The 20567-nt window shown below is 40.0% G+C and overlaps 1 protein-coding gene across 1 annotated transcript in view; it reads left to right on the plus strand.

The window, feature by feature from the left end:
• CFAP54 (cilia and flagella associated protein 54) overlaps positions 1–20567 on the plus strand; it is a 347206-nt gene that overhangs the window by 161128 nt on the left and 165511 nt on the right. The window contains exons 35-39 of the mRNA XM_014590242.1: positions 900–1081; positions 3613–3840; positions 8144–8367; positions 8495–8630; positions 13821–13929. Of these exons, the coding sequence (XP_014445728.1) occupies positions 900–1081; positions 3613–3840; positions 8144–8367; positions 8495–8630; positions 13821–13929 (879 nt within the window). The remainder of the gene's footprint in view (positions 1–899; positions 1082–3612; positions 3841–8143; positions 8368–8494; positions 8631–13820; positions 13930–20567) is intronic.

Consider the following 20567-nt stretch of genomic DNA (forward strand, 5'->3'; position numbering starts at 1 on the left):
GAGAGAGAGAGAGAGAGAGAGAGAGAGAGAGAGAGAGAAAGTGAGAAAGTAAGCTTCCAGGTCTAAGACTCAAACTGTGGTCAGCCATGTGGGAGTCCAATGCCCTTAACCACCATGCCACCTGCTGGCCCCCTGCAATACATTTTAATAATGGTTTTAAAATGCCATGTTATTTATTGCTGATTGAGGTTCTTTGTGTGCTCATGAGCTGCCTCAGGAATGGTGTTTATGTTTGAGGTGTTTGATATGCTTTCTAATTTCTTCTAGAATATAAATTAGATTTAACTGATTCTTGCACATCCTACTATATATAGTAAAGTATTTGAAAGAAAATTCCATAGACATAGAGTTTCCTTTTTTTGTATATAGCTGATAATATGTAGTTCCCTGAGAATTTTTGGAAAACTAGCTCCCTGCCTAAAACTTATCATGAAACTGGCAATACAATATTGATACTCGTTATCTAATCCAGAGTTCCAGAAGAAGGCTTGTAGTGGGAGAAATTCCCCTATTTTTAGGCAACATTGCAAGGGAATGCATGGCCATGGGCACTCTATTGACTGACTCCAAGGGGGTGCTGCTCACTTTCTAGTATCTCTGAGGATCTTGTTATTGTTCCCTTAAAAACATGTGCATTCCTGTCTATCCTTTTGCCATCATCTTTGCCTGAAATGTTCTTTAAGTTTCCCATATGCTAGATCATGCCCATCTTTGAACACCTGAGTGCCACTTTCTCTAGAAACTTGGTTCATTACATTTTCGACAACCTGGTCCTTCCCCCAAATTCATGCACATGTTTTATCTAAATTACTCATTTGATGTTTATCTCCTGTTGTATTTTATGGAATTTAATTGTATGTTTTTAATCACATTATATCTAATTTTTTTTCATACTATAGATACTGAAGAATTTTCTGCATTTATTCATTCCAAAATGGGTGAAGAAAATATGTCCAAGATACAAACCGATCATGACTCAGACTCTCAATCAGTCCTTAATGCTAAAGAGAAAGATAGAGCAGCAAATCTAGGTCTATTGGATCATTTTGTGAAGATCTTTTTATATTACAGGAGAGCAATGGTAAATCCGATCTTTCTTACTGGCTAATGTAGCAGATGTACTCTCATCCCATAAACGTGGTCATGTAAGATGTAGCTACTTACTAACATAATTTTAGTTTTGACCTTGAGACCTCGTCTTGCTGAATTTAGACTCAGTCATTTTTAAGGTTTTCTGGCCCTGTTTAGTAGGATCCTAGCCTAGTTTAGTCGTCACAGAGAAGGGATGAGCTCCCTTAGCCACCCATCACTCATCCACCCAGAGTCTTGTCCCTGTCCACACAGAAAGGCATGTACTCCTCTGCAGTTTTCATGCCACAATTGGGACATGGGTTTTTCTCATGAGATACCAGGGATCCCTCTGTGGGGTCTTGATCTCTCCTGGGGGTACCATGCTTGTAATGCAGGGAAGGCTCTTTCCAGACTACAGGAAAGCCCTGCTCATGCTCCCAAACTCTGGCCTCTAAAGGGCACGTGGGTCTTCTCTCAAATGCTTTTCTCTCTTTTTCTTTTTAAATATTATGTGATAGGTTATTAGACTCAGAATTGGAATTATTAGCTGCAAATAAGTCAGTTTCATTTTTTTCATTGCAGAAGGGGCATTTACTTCAAACCTTTTAGGAGGTGAGGGGAAATCTATCTTTACTAGATAAGAAAACACCACTTAATTCACATATGCTCCATGGACTGAACAGAGTGATTTTTTTTAAAAATTATTTTATTTGTTAGAGGGCACATGTACTTGCTGGAGAGGAAGAGAGAGAGAGAGAGAAAGTGAAAAAGCAACCCCCATGGGGAATAGTTATGCTGCAATCCCTTCTCCTCCATTTCTCCCTCTTTTCGGGATTTTGAACATGCACATGTGCCTGGCATGTTTCTCAAGCTGCTGGATCCAGACTCGGACTGCATAGTCGGCTGCGTGACTGCCATGCCACCAGCTGGCCCCAGAGTGATTTCACAAATGTGAGCACACCCAGGTCATCCTTTTTGACAGTGACCAGTGAGGGTTAACCTCCTTTCCACCAGTGTCAGGGCCCTAGAGGAGCTGGGCCCGCTTACCCGGGGAACTCAGCTCTTCCTGCTCCTGCTCTCGTTCAGCACGTTCCCATCTCTGTGCTGCTGCAAGCACAGAGCTCTTTCTCAGCTCTCACTGCACTCTCTGTCTTTTGCACTTGCTGTTCCCTGAGCCTCAGGTGTTCTCCTTCATGCAACAACCACCAGTGCACATGACTCGTTCACCCCAATAACCAGGGCTCCACTCAAATGTCATCTCTCAGAGAGGACCTATTTCCAGACCACCCAGTCTAGAAAGACATGTCCTGTCAGTACCTGTCAGGTTCTGACCCATTTCTTCTTTGTTTTACTTTATAAAATATATTCCCTGAAATTTTATTTTTCTTATTTCTCTGGTATCCACTTCCTCTAGTAATTTTAAGCAGTATAAGGGTAGACCCAGTTTCCCTGTTCATGCCAGATATCTAGCACTTAGAAATATGGGCTTTTATTTTTTATTATTAAAGAGTAAATGAGACAGACAGAGAGAGAACAAAGGAGGAGAGACCCAGAGATAGACTTAAGACTTTTACAAGGTCTCACCAGGTTTTTGGAATTATTTATTTAATTTCATTTATCATTATTTTTTAAAGAATGATTTTATTTAACTTTATGTATTTTAATTTGGCCAGAGAGGGAGGGAGGGAGGGAGGGAGAAAGAGAAAGGGAGAAAGCAGACTACCAGGTCTGGGACTTGAACCACTGTCAGCCAAGTGGGAACCCTGCAACCTTAATCACCATGAACACCTGCTGGCCTCCTATCATTATTATTATTTTTAAATTGCTATAAGACAAATGCACTTGTGAGAGGGAGAGAGAGAGAGAGAGAGAGAGCAAGCAAACAGCCAGGCCCAGGACTTGAACTGCAGTGAGCCATGTGGGAGTCCAGTGCTTTTACCACCTTGCCACCTGCGTTTCCCTCTCACGAGGTTTTGATCCTTCTGTCCCAATCTCTGAGTTAGCTAGGACCTCAAGTGCATGCTACTATGCCTGCCTGTTTAGGTAGGGCTGGAGATTGAGCTTGTGCCTCCCATGCAGCTTAATTCCCTCAAGAGTGTTGATTTATGTTTAAGGCCTTGACATGCTTTCTGATTTATTTGAGGATATAAATTAGGCTTAACTCATCCTACTACATATGTTGAAGTATTTGAATTAAGTTCCACAGACAGTGGGATGTTTTGTCAGACCATTGGTGTGCAAATGCTAGCTTGCTACTTATGGATCTGTGACATTGGGCAAGCTGGCCTCATGGCTGCATTTCCTCATCTGTACCTTAAGTAGAAGATAATGTACACCTAGTTCCCAGAGTTATTGTTAGAAGTAAATGGAGTAACGCATACCCATGTCTTAACACAGTACCTGCACCTGTATTTAGCATATAAATGGTGTTAGTGTTTTTTTGTTTTGTTTTGTTTTGTTTTATGTTTAAAATGACACGTCTTTTCAGAAAGATGAAGCTGTTCAGAGATCTATAACTGTTGGAGCTGTGTCTGTTTTTAGGTACTTGCCCATCGTGGCGGCTATTGGACTTTGCTCCAGAACTGCTGTCGGGCCTTTTGGAACTTTACTCAGGAGGTACAAATACTTATTCAACAGGCAGTGGATCTTTATAAAACATTTCCCATTAGCCAGGATGCTTTCCTCTGTACTTCTGTTTTACCATTCTCTTTGGGAGCAGAATTACTTATTGACATGCTAATACAACTACAAAATACCAATTCTATTAAGGTAAGGGCACTTTGGTGATTATTTTTATTGTATTCAATTAGAAATATCTTTGTATTGCGCAGCTTTGGGATAAGTGGAAACTGATATTTTTCTTGAGTTCCCATTTGCTTTGTTTATATTTCTCATGCTTCTCATTATTATTAATTCACAATACGTAACATGCATTAAATGTTAATTAAAAAATATTTAGCCTGAAAATCCAGTTTGTGAAAGAAAAGAGAAAATAACATTTATGAGCTCCAGCACCTACATAAACTAATCTTAATTCAGCAAATTCTTATATCAATCTTTCTGATGGATAAAGAAATGAATCTCAAGAGAGATTACATATCTTGTCACTGTCTCTTTATTCCATTGCATTATCTATTCATGTTCAAGTATTCCAGGTCTGTTAGAATTTGCAGCCATTTAAAATCTTTCACACTGGTTTAAAACATGGAAATAAAATAGAAACAGTGCAAACATCAATTAACCTAAGCATTCTGAAAATTAATAAACAGGTGAACACACCAAGCCATAAGGCCTATAACTGTTCCAGAGGAAATCATATAACAGTAGAACAAAAGACAGGGTAAAAAAAATTAAACTGTTGTAAGTTCGATCACTTTATACAAAGTGGTACAATATTAAGTCTAAGTGGATGCATTTAATAATCCCTAGATTAACTACCTAAAAAGAGATAGTTAAAAAGCTAATGAAATAAACAGGAAGACTAAATAATACTCAGTTATCTCAGAAGAAGGTAATAAAGGAGAAAGAGAGGAACAAAATCATATGGAAAAATAGAAAACAATTAGGCAGTATTAAACCTAACACTATCCTGTCAATACCTTTTAAATATAAGTAGGCTAAATGCCCCAAATATAAGAAAGAGAGTATCTGACTACATAAAAAAGAAATGCATAGCTGTCTGTAAGTGAAGCCCTTTGAATGTAAAGAAAAAGAAACACTGAGGGAAAAAACATGGAAAGCAATGCTCCATGAAAACAATAAGCATAAAAAAGCTGACGAGGCTATATTAATATCAAATAAAATAGTCTTCAAGGAGTACAAGAGATAAATAGGTACATTTTAGGGCCAGTTACTGTGGCGCAGTGGTAACACAGTGGCATACAAGGCAAAAGCCACATGGCCAATGGCAGGTTCAGTTTCCCTGATTGGCCTGAAACATGAGGCATGTGCATGGGAACCCAGGATGCTGCGGAGCTAGAGGGCTGGGAAGAGGGGGTCGTGGTATGATGAAACCTTGTTGAGGGTGTTCTCTTTTTCTTGCATGCATTGTTCACACATTCCTTATCATTGAAAAAAAAAGAGGATATTTTATAATAAGAAGAAGCTCAATTACTCAGAAAGACATACCAATCATAATAACAGAAATTCAAAATTCACTTTGGCCAACTAAAATTTGAAGAGCATTTCTTGGTTGCTAAGCACACTGATGTGTCAGGAGGGTGACAAGCCCTGATTCCATGGGGATGGAGTAAGGAAGCTCTGTGTTAAGGACCCTCCCAGGCCTTGCCCTATATCCCTCTTCATTGGGCTATTCCTGTTATAATAAAACAGTGATCAGAAGTACAGTTGCAGTGAGTTCTCTGAATGATTATAGTGAATTGTCAAACCTGAGGGGGTTATGGGAACCCTTGAATTTATAGCTTAGTCAGCAGGGCAGGTGACCCTGAGAAGGTGGCTAGCATCTGAAGTGAGGGCAGGCTGTCGAGGATGAGGCCCTTAAACCTGTGGAGTCCGATGCTAACCCAGTCGTTAAGGTCGGAGTTAAAGGTCAGAACACTCCCATGGAATGAACACAGAGCACAGTGTGCATGCTGTGTTCACGTAGATGGTCATGTACACAGTCAGAAAACCAGTATTGATAAAATTGAAAAGATTGCAATCTTAAAGAGAATCTGACCATGACACAATTCAACTTTAAACAGATTACCAAAATACAGGGAGAAAAATCTCCAGCAATCTGGAACTTAAGAAGAAAACATGAGCAATTAGAAAATATTGATCCTCCAAATGCCAGTCCTGTTTATTTCTCTAGGTTGTAAGGTAACATACATGTTAATATACAATACTCCTCATGCCCTATTTCCCTCTCAGGTTGGTATCAATTAGGAGATAAATGCTGTTTAAGAGGGAGGGAATCAAGGGGAAGAAGAAAAAAGCAAAACATTTAAGGGACCCAAAATGGAAAGAAATCTGTTGATTTTAATGTATATGATAAGGTCTCTGACTGGACCCGTAAGTCATATATTCATGATGGGAAAATTCATTTGGTATGCTGTAATGATATAAGTGATTAAATGTAAAAAAAATAAATAAAAATGAAAAGAGATAAGTGCTAAATAAGACAGAGATAAAATGTCAGCTTTGTTGTTGGTGAGCACTATATTGGAAAATGTAGTAACCACAAAAGTTTTCTTTATCTGTCATCCCAGAAATAAACATACTACCTAGGCATAGGGACTTCTTCAGGGGTAGAGTCAGGACCCCTGATGATGTGATTCTGAAGACAGGCAGATCCTGATAGAGCAATCACCCAAGAAGTGCTGAGTGGGAAGTGCAAAACATTTAAGGGATCCAAAATGGAAAGAAATCTGTTGATTTTAATGTATATGGTAATGTCTTTGACTGGCTTTTTTTTTTTTTTTTTTTGGATAGGTTTTTGCTATAGGGCGCATGCGCTTGCCAGAAAGACAGATTGTGACAGAAAGTGAGAAATCCCCCCCCCGGGGGGGGGATGGCCATGCCATGATCCCTTCTCCTCCGTTCTCCTCTAAGATCTTGAGCACACACGCGTATGCGCCCAGCGTGAATTTAAGCTGCCGGGTCTGGGACTCGAACTGCAGTCGACTACATGAGAGTCCAGCAACATAGCCATTATGCCAACTGCTGGTCCTGACAGACTTGATTTTTTTCCACACTCACCAAGAGGAAGGCCATGAGTACCACCTAGTAACCTGGGGTCAAAGAAATGGAGAAGGCCCCTTATGCAGATGTGTGTTACTGAAAGTCTGTCAGTGGGTTACAGGGGTTGAGTTCAGAACAACAGTAAAATATCAGCTGCCTTTTGCTAAGCATGTCCTCTGTCCCAGTTATCACAGTAAGGAAGCAAATTCACTAGCACACCTAGACAGTCTGACTTCAGGTGTGCACATTGCATTCCACAGCTAAGTGATTTACAAGGTTTCTTCTAACTTCAGGGACCATGAATCTTGTTAGAGGGAATGTTTATCCTCTACTTTTGTCGATACCTTCCCTCCCCTTCACATGGGTTACCTTTAATGCTATCACTGGGATAGGAAGGACTGAACATGAGTTACTCAACTGATCCAGTCTGTAGTCTGGCCCTTAGATGGAACTAAGAATTCCAGAGCTTTCAAAAGTATGCACAATTACATCAGAGGTTCATGGGAAATGAACACAGTAGTCACATGGTAACTCTCAGGCGAAAAGAGAGTCTTCTAGAAGATTTCTTCCTCCATAGGTCTGACCTCTGCATCAAGAGATTGGACATAGTATTCTACAAATTGATGAATGTAACCAACAAGTTAGGGAATTTCATTAATTGCTTATGCTAAAAGCTATTTGTCCTGAAAACCTGACCTTAGTGGTCGCATGTCTTTTTTTAAAAAACTGAATAGTGATTGTATACCAAAAAGCATAAACCTCAGTCTATATTAATATTATAAATACCAGATACATGTGGTTATTTAAATTTAAGCTTGAATTAATTAAAATGAAATTGGGAACCAGCAGATAGCGTAATGGCTATGTCGCTGGACTCCCACGTAGTCGACTGCGGTTTGCTTCCCAGACCTGGTGGCTTAAAACTCACTCTGGGCGCGTGTGCATGCGTGCCCAAGATCCTGAGAGGAGAATGGAGGAGAAGGAATTGCGGTGTGGCCATCCCCCCTGGGGGGTGATTTCTCACTTTCTGTCTCTATGTCTCTCTCTGTCTGTCTGGTGAGCGCACGTGCCCTATAGCAAAAACCTCTCGAAAAAAAAGAAAAAAAAATGAAATTAAACGTTCAGTTGCACTAGCCACATTTCAAAAGTGCATTAGTTATGTGTCTATTGGGTATTGAACTATATTAAACAGCGTAAACATAGCGCATTTTCATAATGACAGAAAGTTCTGTTGGATAGCTTTGCCTTAAATGATCAAACTTTGATTTGCACATTAAAATCCTATCACTTCTTTTCTAAGTTATATTTCTATCACATCCAGTTTTCTGAAAGCAATAATGTGGTAAAACATGAAATTACACAATTTTTTTTTTCAATGTGCTATTTGTAGTCTCTGGAAGACAAAGGAGAGTTCAGTGTTCCAAGCTGCTATGGGAACATTAAAAATGATAATGGTGGATTTAGTCTTACTTTTGAACATCCTTTGGATGACGTAAACGTGGTTGATTTGAAATGGATCCATGACTTTGTATTAAAATCTCTGGAAGTTTTGTATCAAGTGGAAAAATGGGAAACCCTAGTGTCACTTGCCATTCAGTTCAATATAATTTCACAGTAAGTACTACAGTAGGGGCAGCTAAAACTAACAGACCTTTCTTTAAAGAAAAAAGTAACAGACTTCATTGAAAAGAAGTCTTTACACTAATGTTTGCTTTTCAATGTATTCTTTACTCCTGTCTAGCGAAAGGTATACAGAACAAGTGACACCACTCCTGGTGTATGGACAGCGTCAGCTTCTTCTGAGAATACAGAAGTTCGAGGGTCCAGATATTACTCAACAGCCTTGTGCAAACTATGAGGCTAAGTACGGAGAGAAGGTGAGTTTAGCCCTTTTAGCCCTATTAGTCAAGCAGTTGCGATTTCTTATTAGTACCCATATAAAATAAAAAGATACAGGGATCAGATCAATGTTGTTATTTTCACATAGACATTGATCACTCAAATCAACAAATGCTATGGAAAGTCTGTTATGTGCCAGTGTTTTTCAGATAAACAGAAATTAAGTCCTTGTTCACAGGATGCTTATATTCAGGCCAGGGCTGATTTTTCCATTAGGCACAAGGGGGTTTGTGTCTGAATCCACAGTATTCTCAGTGATCCACTACATTTTTTTTTTCTTTTTAAAGAGTAACTTTAAAGTAAAAAGTGTCTTAACTTAGTATCAATGTTTTTGTATTTAAACCAATCACAATAATAAAATATAATTTAAAATTTTCTTTTTAATTGAAGAATGGGCCCACAGAGGCAAAAGTGCCTAGGGCTTGTGAAAGTCACATATAGCTTAAATCAGGTAGAACAAAGAGATAAATCAATTTTCTCATTTACTAATTTAACAAATATGTACGGACTACTTAATTGAAGCCATTGCATACAGTTGTAGAGTCTGAAATTAAATGTTCAGTTGCACTAGCATACATGGGGGGCTGAATCCAGTCCATTCTCCACACACCAGTATGTGTGCTTATTGTGTTGTATCCATCTGGGGAGGACTCCATTTTCCTCTCATAAAGGTTCCTTTTGACCTAATGATAGCTTTGCCTCTTACATGTTCTCTTGGGTACAAATACAATTTTGAATTCTTGTTTCATGGAACTTCATTTAAGATGTATGGATAGGGCCAGATAACAAACCCATAAAGAGATAAATAGCAAGATTCATGAGCATTGTAAGGTCTCTAAGGAAAATAAAATAGGTCAATGAGATAGGGATATTCTGGATGTGAGGCAGAGACTTAAGTAAGGGTGATCAGGAAGACCTCTTGGAGGTGGTGACATCTGATGCAAAGGGGCCATCCATGCAGCGATCTGAAGGAAGAGCATTCCAGTTGAATGAAAGAACCATGCTGTCGTGACAGAAAGAAGGCCTGTGCAACCGAAGTACAACAGACATGGGACAGGGTAAAACTAGTGGGAGTGTTCCTTGAGTCTCCTTTGCTGTTTCTTTCTCTTTCCCCCAATGTCTGCTGTGGTGTGCCCCAAGGATTTGCTCTTGGCTCTTCTGTCTTCTCTATACACATACTCAGTAAGTTAACTCAGTCTGTGTCTCTTTAACTCAGTCTGTGTCTCTCTAAGTACAATCTTTATGATGACTATTGAAATTACATCTCCACTCCAGACCTGTCTCCTGAATTTTGTGTTGACATGCATAACAGCCCATTATTAGACAGGGTTCAACCAGAGAAGCAGAACTTAGAGTGTAGATTTTATCTCATCTTTTTTAAAAAAATAATTATTTATTTTATTTTATTTATTCATTCATTTATTTTAATTTGACCAGAGAGAGAAAGAGGGAAAGTGAGAAAGCAAGCCACCAGAACTGGGACTTGAACCCTGGTGAGCTATGTGGGAGTCTCTAGCACCTTAAACATCATACTACCTGCTGGTCCCATCTTATCTCATCTTATCTTATCTACTAGGGATTTATTACAAGGAATTGGTTTATGTGATTGTAGTGGGTGGCTAAGCAATTCCAAAATCCACAGGGTAGGCGGTCAGGACCATAAGCAGAAAGAAACTCCACTAGCATGGACAGAAGCTGTTATCCATTGATAGTCAATGAGGCAAGATCGGGTGAGGAAAGAACCATGGTAGACCTGGCTTTTGTTTGGTATTTGGAGTCCTGGAGACTGCCTGCATATCAGGGGCTCTCCTGAATAGGTAAGGGCCAATGAGGATAATCTCCTTAGCTGAAAGACAGTTTATGATGGACTTAAATTATATCTGCAAAATATAATTAAATCTGTGCTCTTCACAGTAGCATCTAAGTTTATGTTTAATTGAATAATTGGGATGAAGTGTGTGTGTGTGTGCAAAATAAGTGCTTCTTTCTCTTCCCTCCTCATATTAACCCTTACCTAAGTTGATTCATTAAAAAAAGTCACACTGCCTAATCAATATCATTTCTTAGATGTCTTATTTGTCTCAGGTTTAGCATATCTCAAACCAACCTATTCTGTCAGGTCTGCCTCAGTGGATGACTACTCCATCCTTGCTGCTCAGGCTAGCCCATGAGAATGGAGGAGAAGTGATTATTGCATGGCCATCCCTCCTGGAGGGTGATTTCCCACTTTCCCTTTCACTGTCTCTCTATATCCAGTGAGTGCACAAACCCTATGACAAAAAACCTAAAGAAAAAGAAAAAGAAAAAGGTCTGTAGGAGTAATTGGATATAATTTTAATTTGACCAGAGAGGAACAAAGTGAGAGAGAAAGAGAAAGAAAGAAAGTGAGAAAGCAAGCCACCAGGTCCAGGACTCACACCATGGTCAGCCATGTGGGAATCTAGCACCCTTAACCACTGTACCACCTGCCGGCCTCCCCCGAGTGTTTTTCTCAAACCAATGGAGCCAGGATTTGGACCATGGTCCGCCATGTGGATCTAGCCAATTTTATCATTAAGAGGCAAATTTTATCATTAAGAGAATGGTGAAATATAATCAGAATATAATTAAAAATATAATCAGAATGTCACTGTCTCCACCACTCTTTCTCTAACCAAAACTATCATTGTACAAGCTGAGCTTCCTAATTTGAAAATCCAAAATCTGAAATGCTTTAAAACCTAAAACTTTTGAGTGCCAACATGATGCCACAAGTGGAAAGTTCCATAATTGACTTCACAGTCAATATGCTGCAATACAAAAACACTGTATAAAATTATCACCAGGCCATGTGTATCAATGTTTACAGTTGGGTCCCATTTCTGAGATGGCTCAGTATGTGTATGCAGATATTCCAAAATCTGAAAAAAATACAAAATCCCAAACATTCTTGTCCCATGCATTTGTGATGAGGACTACTCAACCTATATTTGCTTAGATTAGTTGAATTAGTGCTACGACTTCCTAATTGCACAACACTCCTACCTCAAGTCAGTGGTCTATTCTCAATGCAGCAGATAGGATGAGCCTTTAAGAAGTCAGACCAGGTCATATCTTTGCTTAAAACGCTACTGTAGCTTCTCATCTGATTCACAGTACAGTAAACGTCTTCTATCATTGTCTTAATGATAAACTTTGCCTCTAATAAATTATATCCTATTACTCCTACAGACTTTTTTATTTTTCTTTTTATTTAGGTTTTTGCCATAGGGCATATGCACTCCCTAGAGAGATATAGAGAGACAGTGTGAGGGAAAGTGGGAAATCACCCTCCGGGGGGAATGGCAATGCCATATAGTCTCTTCTCCTCCATTCTCATCCTGGGATTTTGGACATACTTGCACATGCACTCCACAGGGTCTGGACTCAAACCGTGGTTAGCCACATGGGAACCCACCACCTTAACCACTACCCCACCTGTTGGCCCTCAGCCTCTGCAGGTTTTAACTGCACTATTCTTTAATGTATTTCTAGGACTGGTCCTATAGACAAGTGGTTAAGGAGCTAGATCCACATGGCAGACCATGGTCTAAATCCTGGCTCCATTGGCTTGAAAAACACACTGGGGGGAGGCCGGCAGGTGGCACAGTCCAAATCCTGGCTCCATCGACTTGAGAAACACACTGGGGGGAGGCCGGCAGGTGGCACAGTGGTTAAGGGTGCTAGATTCCCACATGGCCGACCATGATTTGAGTCCCGGACCTGGTGGCTTCCTTTCTCATTTTCTCTCTTTCTTTCTCTCTCTCTCTCTCTCTCTCACTTTGTCCCACTCTGGTCAAATTAAAATAAATAAATTAATTAAATAAAGTTCAATAAAAAAATTTCAAAACAAAACAAAACACACTGGACACGTGTGCATGTGTGGCCCAAATACGGACATGATGGAGAAATGGAGAAGGGATCGTTACACGACCACACCCCAGCAGTGGGGGACAACAGGTGCTTTCTTCCTCTCCCTTTCTCTTTCTCTCTGGTGAGCACACGTGCCCTCTGGCAATTAAAAAAAAAATAAAAATAAAAAGATGTTCCTGCCTCAGAGACTTTGAATTTGCTATTGTCTCTGCTTGGAGTTGCTCTTCCCCTAAATATCCACAATGATTTTTCCCTCACTTCTTCTACACTTTGCTAAATACTGCATTTTGTGAGGCTTTTGCCTCACTACCCTGCTTAACATTATGTGCCCCTTGCTCTATTTCTCCCTCGAGCAGTCATAGCTCTTTACTATACCATATAATGTACTTCACTATTTTGTTTATCATCTCCCTTCTCCCTCTAGAATAAATTCCATAAGAACAGGAATTTTTGCTTAGTTTGTTCTCGGCTATGTTTTCTCTTCAGCTTGGAACAGTGTTGGCTCATCATAGGTGTTCAGTATACATTGGTTTAATGAAGCTGGAGAGGCAGGAGACTAGGTCAAATGGGGACTTAATAGTCTGTTGAAAGGAATTTGCATTTTATTAGACTGTGTTTACATCTCATTACAGAAGTACCCACAAGGGATGATAAAGAAGAAGCATCTATAGCAGACTGGGGTTCAAGGAGGGCTATATTTTTAGTGATAGGTTAGTTCAAGGGATGAGAGTAGCTAAGTGGAGAGAGATGAGACCCTTTAGAAGATTTTCCTTCTGTTTTCAGATATTTTACAATGTGAAGAATGAAATATTCGTTAGAATATAAATGGTTAAAATGTTGCAGAAGTTAGGTCTGAAAAAACTTTACCAGGGTAGTTAAAATTGTATTCCTTATGAATAAGGTGGGGAAAAAAATCTGCCTTGGGAAAGCAGCCTATATTTTAACTATGTTTCAGTTCTACATAATGGAAGATATATTTAGACTAGCAAGTTTATAGACTATCAGAAAATCATATTCTAATTGCTCTACATAATTTGCCTAATGGTCTTCCAGCTGTGCAGTACAAAAGAAATAGGAAAAAATATGTAGCCTCTCCCCCCCTCAAAGTTCTCATGGTTGAATGACCTTCTGTAAACCTTTATTTAGTAGTAGTATTTTGCTTTTCTTTGTTTTGACGAGTGAAAAGTGAGATAAACATTTTAAGTAAAGCTAAATTTTATAAGTATAAATATTAATACCTGGCTGAGTAACTTTTGTTTTCATCTCTCTTTTTTAAGATAACCTGCCGAAATTTCATCGGGAAACAGCTTATGATTGATTCTCCGAATGATAAATTTACGGCTGCAGAAAGCTGTACAGATTTCCTAAAAATGCTTGTCAATTCAGGTCAGCATCAACTTTTAGCTTGAAGCTCTGCTTTCTTTGAACCATGGGTTGCCATTTTGTTCTACGTGTCAAGTTTTCCATAATTAAAATGTTTGTAAAATCTTTTACAGGTTTATTTGGCTGAAAATAATCCATTTTTATATTTACCATATAATGTCGCTATAGATGTCACTTAAGGGGGATTAAAGTAGCCTACTTTTTTTTTTAAAAAAAGTTTCATCTGTAAGCTTAAGGGGAATACAAGAAAAGAAATAAGGGCATTGATGGAAAAAAGTAAAGAAGGGAAAAGTCTGATTTGCACATTTTCCTCTATTTTTATCTCCTTTGGGAACTCCTCCTTTGGGAACTCCTTTGCTGTTTGACTTGGCTGCTTTCTTTGTTCTGTGTTGACTCTCATAACAGGCTTCCATTTCCATAATCAATGCCGATTGTTCCACGGACTTTACCCTGGCTAAGTTGGAAGTCTTTTAACTAGACTGCAGGGAAAGATTTGGGAATGTCAGGACTGCTTTGCTTTTAGCTGACAAGCTCTTTTGGAATGTTTTTGGCAGTGAAACTAGTAGGAATGCAGCAATGGAATAAGGTGAAAATAACACCTGCTCTGAATTACACATTCCTCGTGTGTCTGTTTCTGATACAGGAACAAAAAGTAATTCTTTATGAAGTCTTAGAATTTATTTATTTATTTAGTTAGTTAGTTATTGCCCTATGTAGGTATATGTAAATATATAAAGTCATGCATTCATTTATTTATTCCGTCAGTCTGCCAGCCATCCAGCAAACATTTCCTGAGTATCTACTATGCGTTAAGTGCTGTGCTAGGTACTCAGAATACAAAGAGGAATTAGACTAAAGATTTGCTATGCAGGAGCTATAGTCCATGGAAAGAGATCAGTAGATAAGCCACACATTATAGTATAAGATCTGCAATGTTATTAGTACTGCTGCTGCTATGAACATTAATAGTTAACAGCTAGCATCTACTTTTGAGAGACTGCAAGCAATTCAGTGAGGCTAATGTAAAGGAAAAGGCAAGATCTGTAGTTAGAAAGATTGGCAGGAATTAGGTAATAAAGTGTTTTGGAGGGCAGGATAAAAAGATCCAGTTTTACTAGAGGACTGAGGAAAACTAGTTCAAAGGGTCTAAAGAGGGAAAGTGAAGTGACTGTTCGTGTAATTGTAAGCACCTTCAGCAACAGCGTGGGGACTGGATTGAAAGGAGACCGTGCAGAAGCAGGAAAGTGGCTGCTCCTGCCTTGTACGTTTGTGTACTCATGGAGATGGGATGAAGGCCGGGACTTGGGCCAGTGAGAAGACAGGAGGGGGCAAGAAGGGAAGAAAGGCAGAAGGAGTGTGCAAGACGGTGCTCTGTTCTGCGCAGACGTGGGGGAGGGATGAGAAGGGAGTTCGGGTTGTCTTGGTCTCTGGATTGGTGTCTAGAAGGATGATGATACCTTCTTTCAGACAGAAACCAGAGGGATGGATGGGTTAGACAAAAAGGCTATTTTGAATGATCAAGTTCGTCTGGATGCCGAGTTGAGCTTGTATTAATACTATACTGTGTGATCAGATATACTGATGGGGCATTCAGGAGGGAGCTGAGTTGGAGATACATATTTTAGTCATCAATATATTGGTGGTGGTTGAAATCAAGAGTGGTTGAAGCCCTGAAGTCACCCAAGGACAGTTATGTGGAGTGCAGATCTGAGGGTGGCCTCCTGGATAACACTAAGAGTTAGGAAACATGGGCTGGAGCTCTACATAGTAGCAAACAGTCCCCAAGTTTCACTGCTTTAACACAAGCAAAGTGTCTTTCTTCCTCCTGCTAGCATGTTCTGTGGAGTACTGGGCTACTGCGATGATGATGGATCTCTGTCTTGGCACAAGCTTCCATGATCATTTCAAGTCAGCAAACACTCTAATGGTACCCTCCGGGGGAGCACTACTGAGAGGCACACACTGAGTGCTTACAACCGCAGCCTTTGCCAAACCACATAGGTACATACTATATGCTTTAGGCTAAGGGGTTTATATGGATTATCTTACTTAATTATTATAACAATCCTGATAAAAGAATTCTAATTATGCATTATACATCAGGCAGTCTTACAAATGCTTTGTGAATATTAGCTTACAATCATTTAATGAGGTAGGTTCATTATTGTCTTCATTTTTCAGGAAGGAAAAAAAGATGTGGTATTTCACATGCTGGCTCTCAAAGCTGCTACTTGAAAATGACACATGTCACATCTGCTCACCTTGCACTGCTCACAGTTCTGTGGCTGCACCTAATTTCTAAAGGGGTAGAGAAGTGTGATCTTCCTCTGTACTTAGGGTAAAGGGGCACAGGATAGGTGAAGAGCTCTACTGTCTGTCTTGGGAGTAAATAGGAAGATCAATATCTAAAAGAAGTTGAGATAGCTCAAGGGATGGGAAGTAAAACATAATGTAGATGAGTGGTTTTATACCATTCTCTCAAGGCCAAGACAAGAGAGATTCAAGGAAGAGGAAGCCATCAACAGAGAGGTCACACACGATGAGGACAGACTGCCTACTGCATTTGCAGTGTGTGTGATCATCGTCACTGGCCTTTTTGCTATGACATTCCCACTTAGGCTTTGTTGTAGCTGTTTGTCTTTCTTGCAGTTCCTTCCTCTCATCCAGATGTCTATTAACCCCCACACTTCCTTTAAATCATTGCATACAACTTGTCCTTTCAACAAGGCTTATCCTAACCATTCTATTTAAAACTGTACTGTAGCCCAGCCATGATGGCGTAGCTGTAGCTCAGTTCTGCAGTGCTGGAGGAAGATCTGGGATTGGTTCCCAGGTAGACCTGTGCATGCTGAGTGCAGGAACATGTATCCATGATCCTGGTTTGCTGGAATCCTGAGGGAGAGGGTGAGGAGGACCACAATGTGGGACCCTTATGAGGGTTCTTCTCTCTCTCTCTCCTCTCTGTCTCCTATGAAATAGATAGATAAACAAAAAAACTGGGGGCCAGCAGATGGCATAGTGGTTAGGTTGCTGGACTCCCACATGGCTAACCATGGTTTGAGTCCTGGACCTCTTGTGGCTTGAAACTCATGCTAGGCGTGTGTTCATGCCTTGCCCAAAATCTCAGGAGGAGAGTGGAGGAGAAGGGATTGCAGTGTGGCCATCCTCCCGAAGGGGAAATTTCTCACTTTCCCTCTTACTGTCTCTGTCTCTCTCTCCAGTAAGTGCACATGCCTTAAGACAAAAACCTCTAAAACAAAACAAAAACAAAACAAAAATCAGTATGCTGCCTCTTTCCTCCTAATTTACTCTATTCTGCTGTATGTTATTATTTTTTTTTTTCTGAAGTAGTTCTCACCATCTGTCATGCTGTATAATTCAGTTTTTGCTATCTTTTTTATTACTGGTTTGTTTTGTCCTAGTAAAATGCAAGCTTTATGAGGGTAGAGATAATTACATTCACTGATTTAATGCAGTGTCTGGTGCATAGTAGGAACTCAGTGTCTCTTTGCTGAGTGGAAAATTTGTGACCTTTGAAATGACTGGGAAGGAAGTGGGAGCGTTTTGAGTGGCTGGTACAGTAGTGGTGAACTGAGTGCTTGAATTGAGACTTGTATTTTAGGAAGCTTAGCAATGAGAAGATGAGAGAGAGAGAGAGAAGGAGAGAGAGAGAAAGAGAGAGAGAGGGAGAGAAAGAGAGGGAGAGAGAGAGAGAGAGAGAGAGAGAGAGAGGGAGTAGCAGCGCTGCAGCTAAAAGGAAAAGTAGAGCTCAGGGAGGGGGGAAAAGAGAGAGGGAGAGAGAGAGAGAGAGAGAGAGAGAAAGAGAAGTAGCAGCAGCTGCAGCTAAAAGGAAAAGTAGAGCTCAGGGTACACAGGAAAGGCTTGCTTTATTTCTCTTAGTAGAGGAAGAAAAGAGTAGGTTTATACAGTGGAAAGAGCCAGGAGAGAGAGAGAGAGAGAGAGAGAGAGAGAGAGAGAGAGAGAAAGAGAGAGAGCGAGAGAGCGAGAGAGAGCTCAGTTAGGGGAGAGAGATACTTGCTTTGATATTTGAGAACTTGGAGGGAAAACAAAAACAGAGCATAAGAAACAGGGGATGATATATCCCTTCTGCTAGGGCAGAAAGAAAAGAGGGAGAATAGACTTGAAGCAGGAAAATTTGGAGGTGTAAGGATAGAAGTTCAAGGTCTTCTCATCGGGTACTGGATGTTTTTAAAAACTTATTTATTTAGTTTTCCTGAGAGAGAGAGAAAGAGGCACGCCCAACAGGATCTTTACGCTGTGTGCTACCCCAGCCTCAGTCAACCTAGATTATGGATATGTGTGCCCAACGTGCATAGCGAGATCTTGGGCTGTGAACATGGGACCTTCTTTTTTTCTTAAATTATCCATTTAATTAAAAAATTTATCATTATTATTATTTTTTAAATTTGACACAGAGTTCATGAGAGAGAGAGAGAGAGAGAGAGAGAGAGAAAGAGAGAGAGAGAGAGAAAGTGAGAAAGCAAGCTACCAGGTTCGGGACTCAAACCGTGGTCAGCCATATGGGAGTCTAGCACCTTCACCATCATGCCACCTGCTGGTTGTCCCTCCCAGACCTTCTTATATGGCATCAGCATTATAGGGCACTCTGTAACTGCTGTGCCTGGTACTGGATGCTTAATGAAGAACCAAGCTGGAAATAAAACCAGGCTGAGGGAACCAGCAGTTAGCGCAATGGCTATGTTACTGGACTCCCATGTAGTCAACCACGGTTCGAGTCCCGGACCCGGTGGCTTAAAACTCACGCCGGGTGTGTGTGCGTGCGTGCCCAAGATCCCGAGAGGAGAATGGAGGAGAAGGGATTGCGGCGTGACCATCCCCCCTGGAAGGTGATTTCTCACTTTCTGTCTCTATGTCTCTCTCTGTCTGTCTGGCGAGTGCATGCGCCCTATAGTAAAAACCCTCTCCAAAAAAAAAAAAAAGAAAAGAAATAAAGCCAGGTTGATAGGGCAGGAAATTGCAAGAGGAATGTGAAACCGTGGACCGCCACTAAGGGAAATAGGCAAAAGGAAGGAAGGGTGGTTGAAGAACCATGTAGCAGGTCCAGTTGAGTGAAGTTGGTAACATGGATTGCAGGTTTTACAACCAGTGGTAAATCAGATTATCCCCTCATATTCAGTAAAATATGAGAGGACCACCTTCTTGTTGTCAATCACTTGTTACTAACTTCAAAGAGTATAATTCTTCCTGGGGGTGCTCTACTTCTCTTGATCTTGTCTGTGAAACCTCAGGTATTCCCTCGTTTTGGAATCCATAACTCACTAGTGATTTATATTATCCCTTCCATCCTAAAAAGATTTGCTATGAGTGTGAGAAAATGTGTCAAAAATGCTTATCAAAATGATGACTAGCATCAAAGAAATAATAATAATTAAAAAAACTAACAAAAATTCTAGATCTGCGTACCAGCAGACGTTTATGGATGATGGATGTAATATGTCAGAAAAGCCGCTGGCTTACTTTTTTTATTAGCGTTACATTTAGAAAGTCACGAAGGTGGCGGGGGACAGAGGGGATGTGGGTGCATTCAGGCTGTGGCAATCCTCTGTGTTGATTCTCAACAGCGGTGGAACCACGGCCCATTTGAACAGTAATTATTGCAGGACTGTTTAAAGAAATAACATTTAAAAGTATTGTAATGATGATGATAATTGTTGACTTTATACCATATTTATACTATTTGTAATAGTCTTACGAGATAGATATTATGCTCACGTAGCGTATGAGGAAATTAAACATGCCTAATAGGTACTGGGACTGGAACTGAAACCCTGGTCTGTCTAATTGCCCCACCCATGAATGCTCCACTGAGCTACCAGGCCTCTTCCCCATTGTTCCCTTTCAGGTTAGAATCTCCTTTAAACTTACAGCACTCGAGAACAAATTTGCTATATTTGCTCTATGTCATGGGAGACAGACACTTTATTCTGACTCATTGGATAGTACAGCAATTTTAGATAATCTTGCATATTAATTCCAGGTTTTTATCTTGAACTGTTATCATTAAAAACTTAGCATTCTACTTACAGCTCTTTACAAGACTCTAGGACCTCTGTGACTAGGAACACCTTGCCGATGCTTTTCGGTTTACCTGGCAGTTTTAGGATTCTGAATTTTTTTTCAGTGTACCGAAATCACATCATTAACATGGCTATAAGCATGTTGGGTCTTATGTATGTCACCAAGATGTGTTTGCAATTCTTTTAAAAGATGGGGTATACTTATTATGGTTTCTACACCAGATTGCTGCTTTAGGACATCGTAGATTTTCTCCTAGCATAACAACCTTTGGTGGTAATGCTTGGTACATTTAATTCTTCAGAACGGATGTTGTAATGCTCCAGTGCCTAGGAACATTTGGTGTTCTCATTATTTAACAACATCTATTCTCCCTTCTACTATTTAATAATGCATATGCAATTTGGTATCGTCTCTGTAGGATTTGGAGAAGTGAGAATACCTCACTTTATAGATTATTCTTGTATGGATGAGCAATTTGCCTGCTTGTTAAGCACCATAGGGGAGATAACACCATGGATATGCCTTTTATTGTAGCTGTTTTTGCATTCTGTCTGGGCTCTTTTTTTTTTTTTTTTTTTTTT

This window comes from Tupaia chinensis, unplaced genomic scaffold (assembly GCF_000334495.1).
Source record: "Tupaia chinensis unplaced genomic scaffold, TupChi_1.0 Scaffold000423_1, whole genome shotgun sequence".
Lineage (NCBI taxonomy): Eukaryota > Metazoa > Chordata > Mammalia > Scandentia > Tupaiidae > Tupaia > Tupaia belangeri.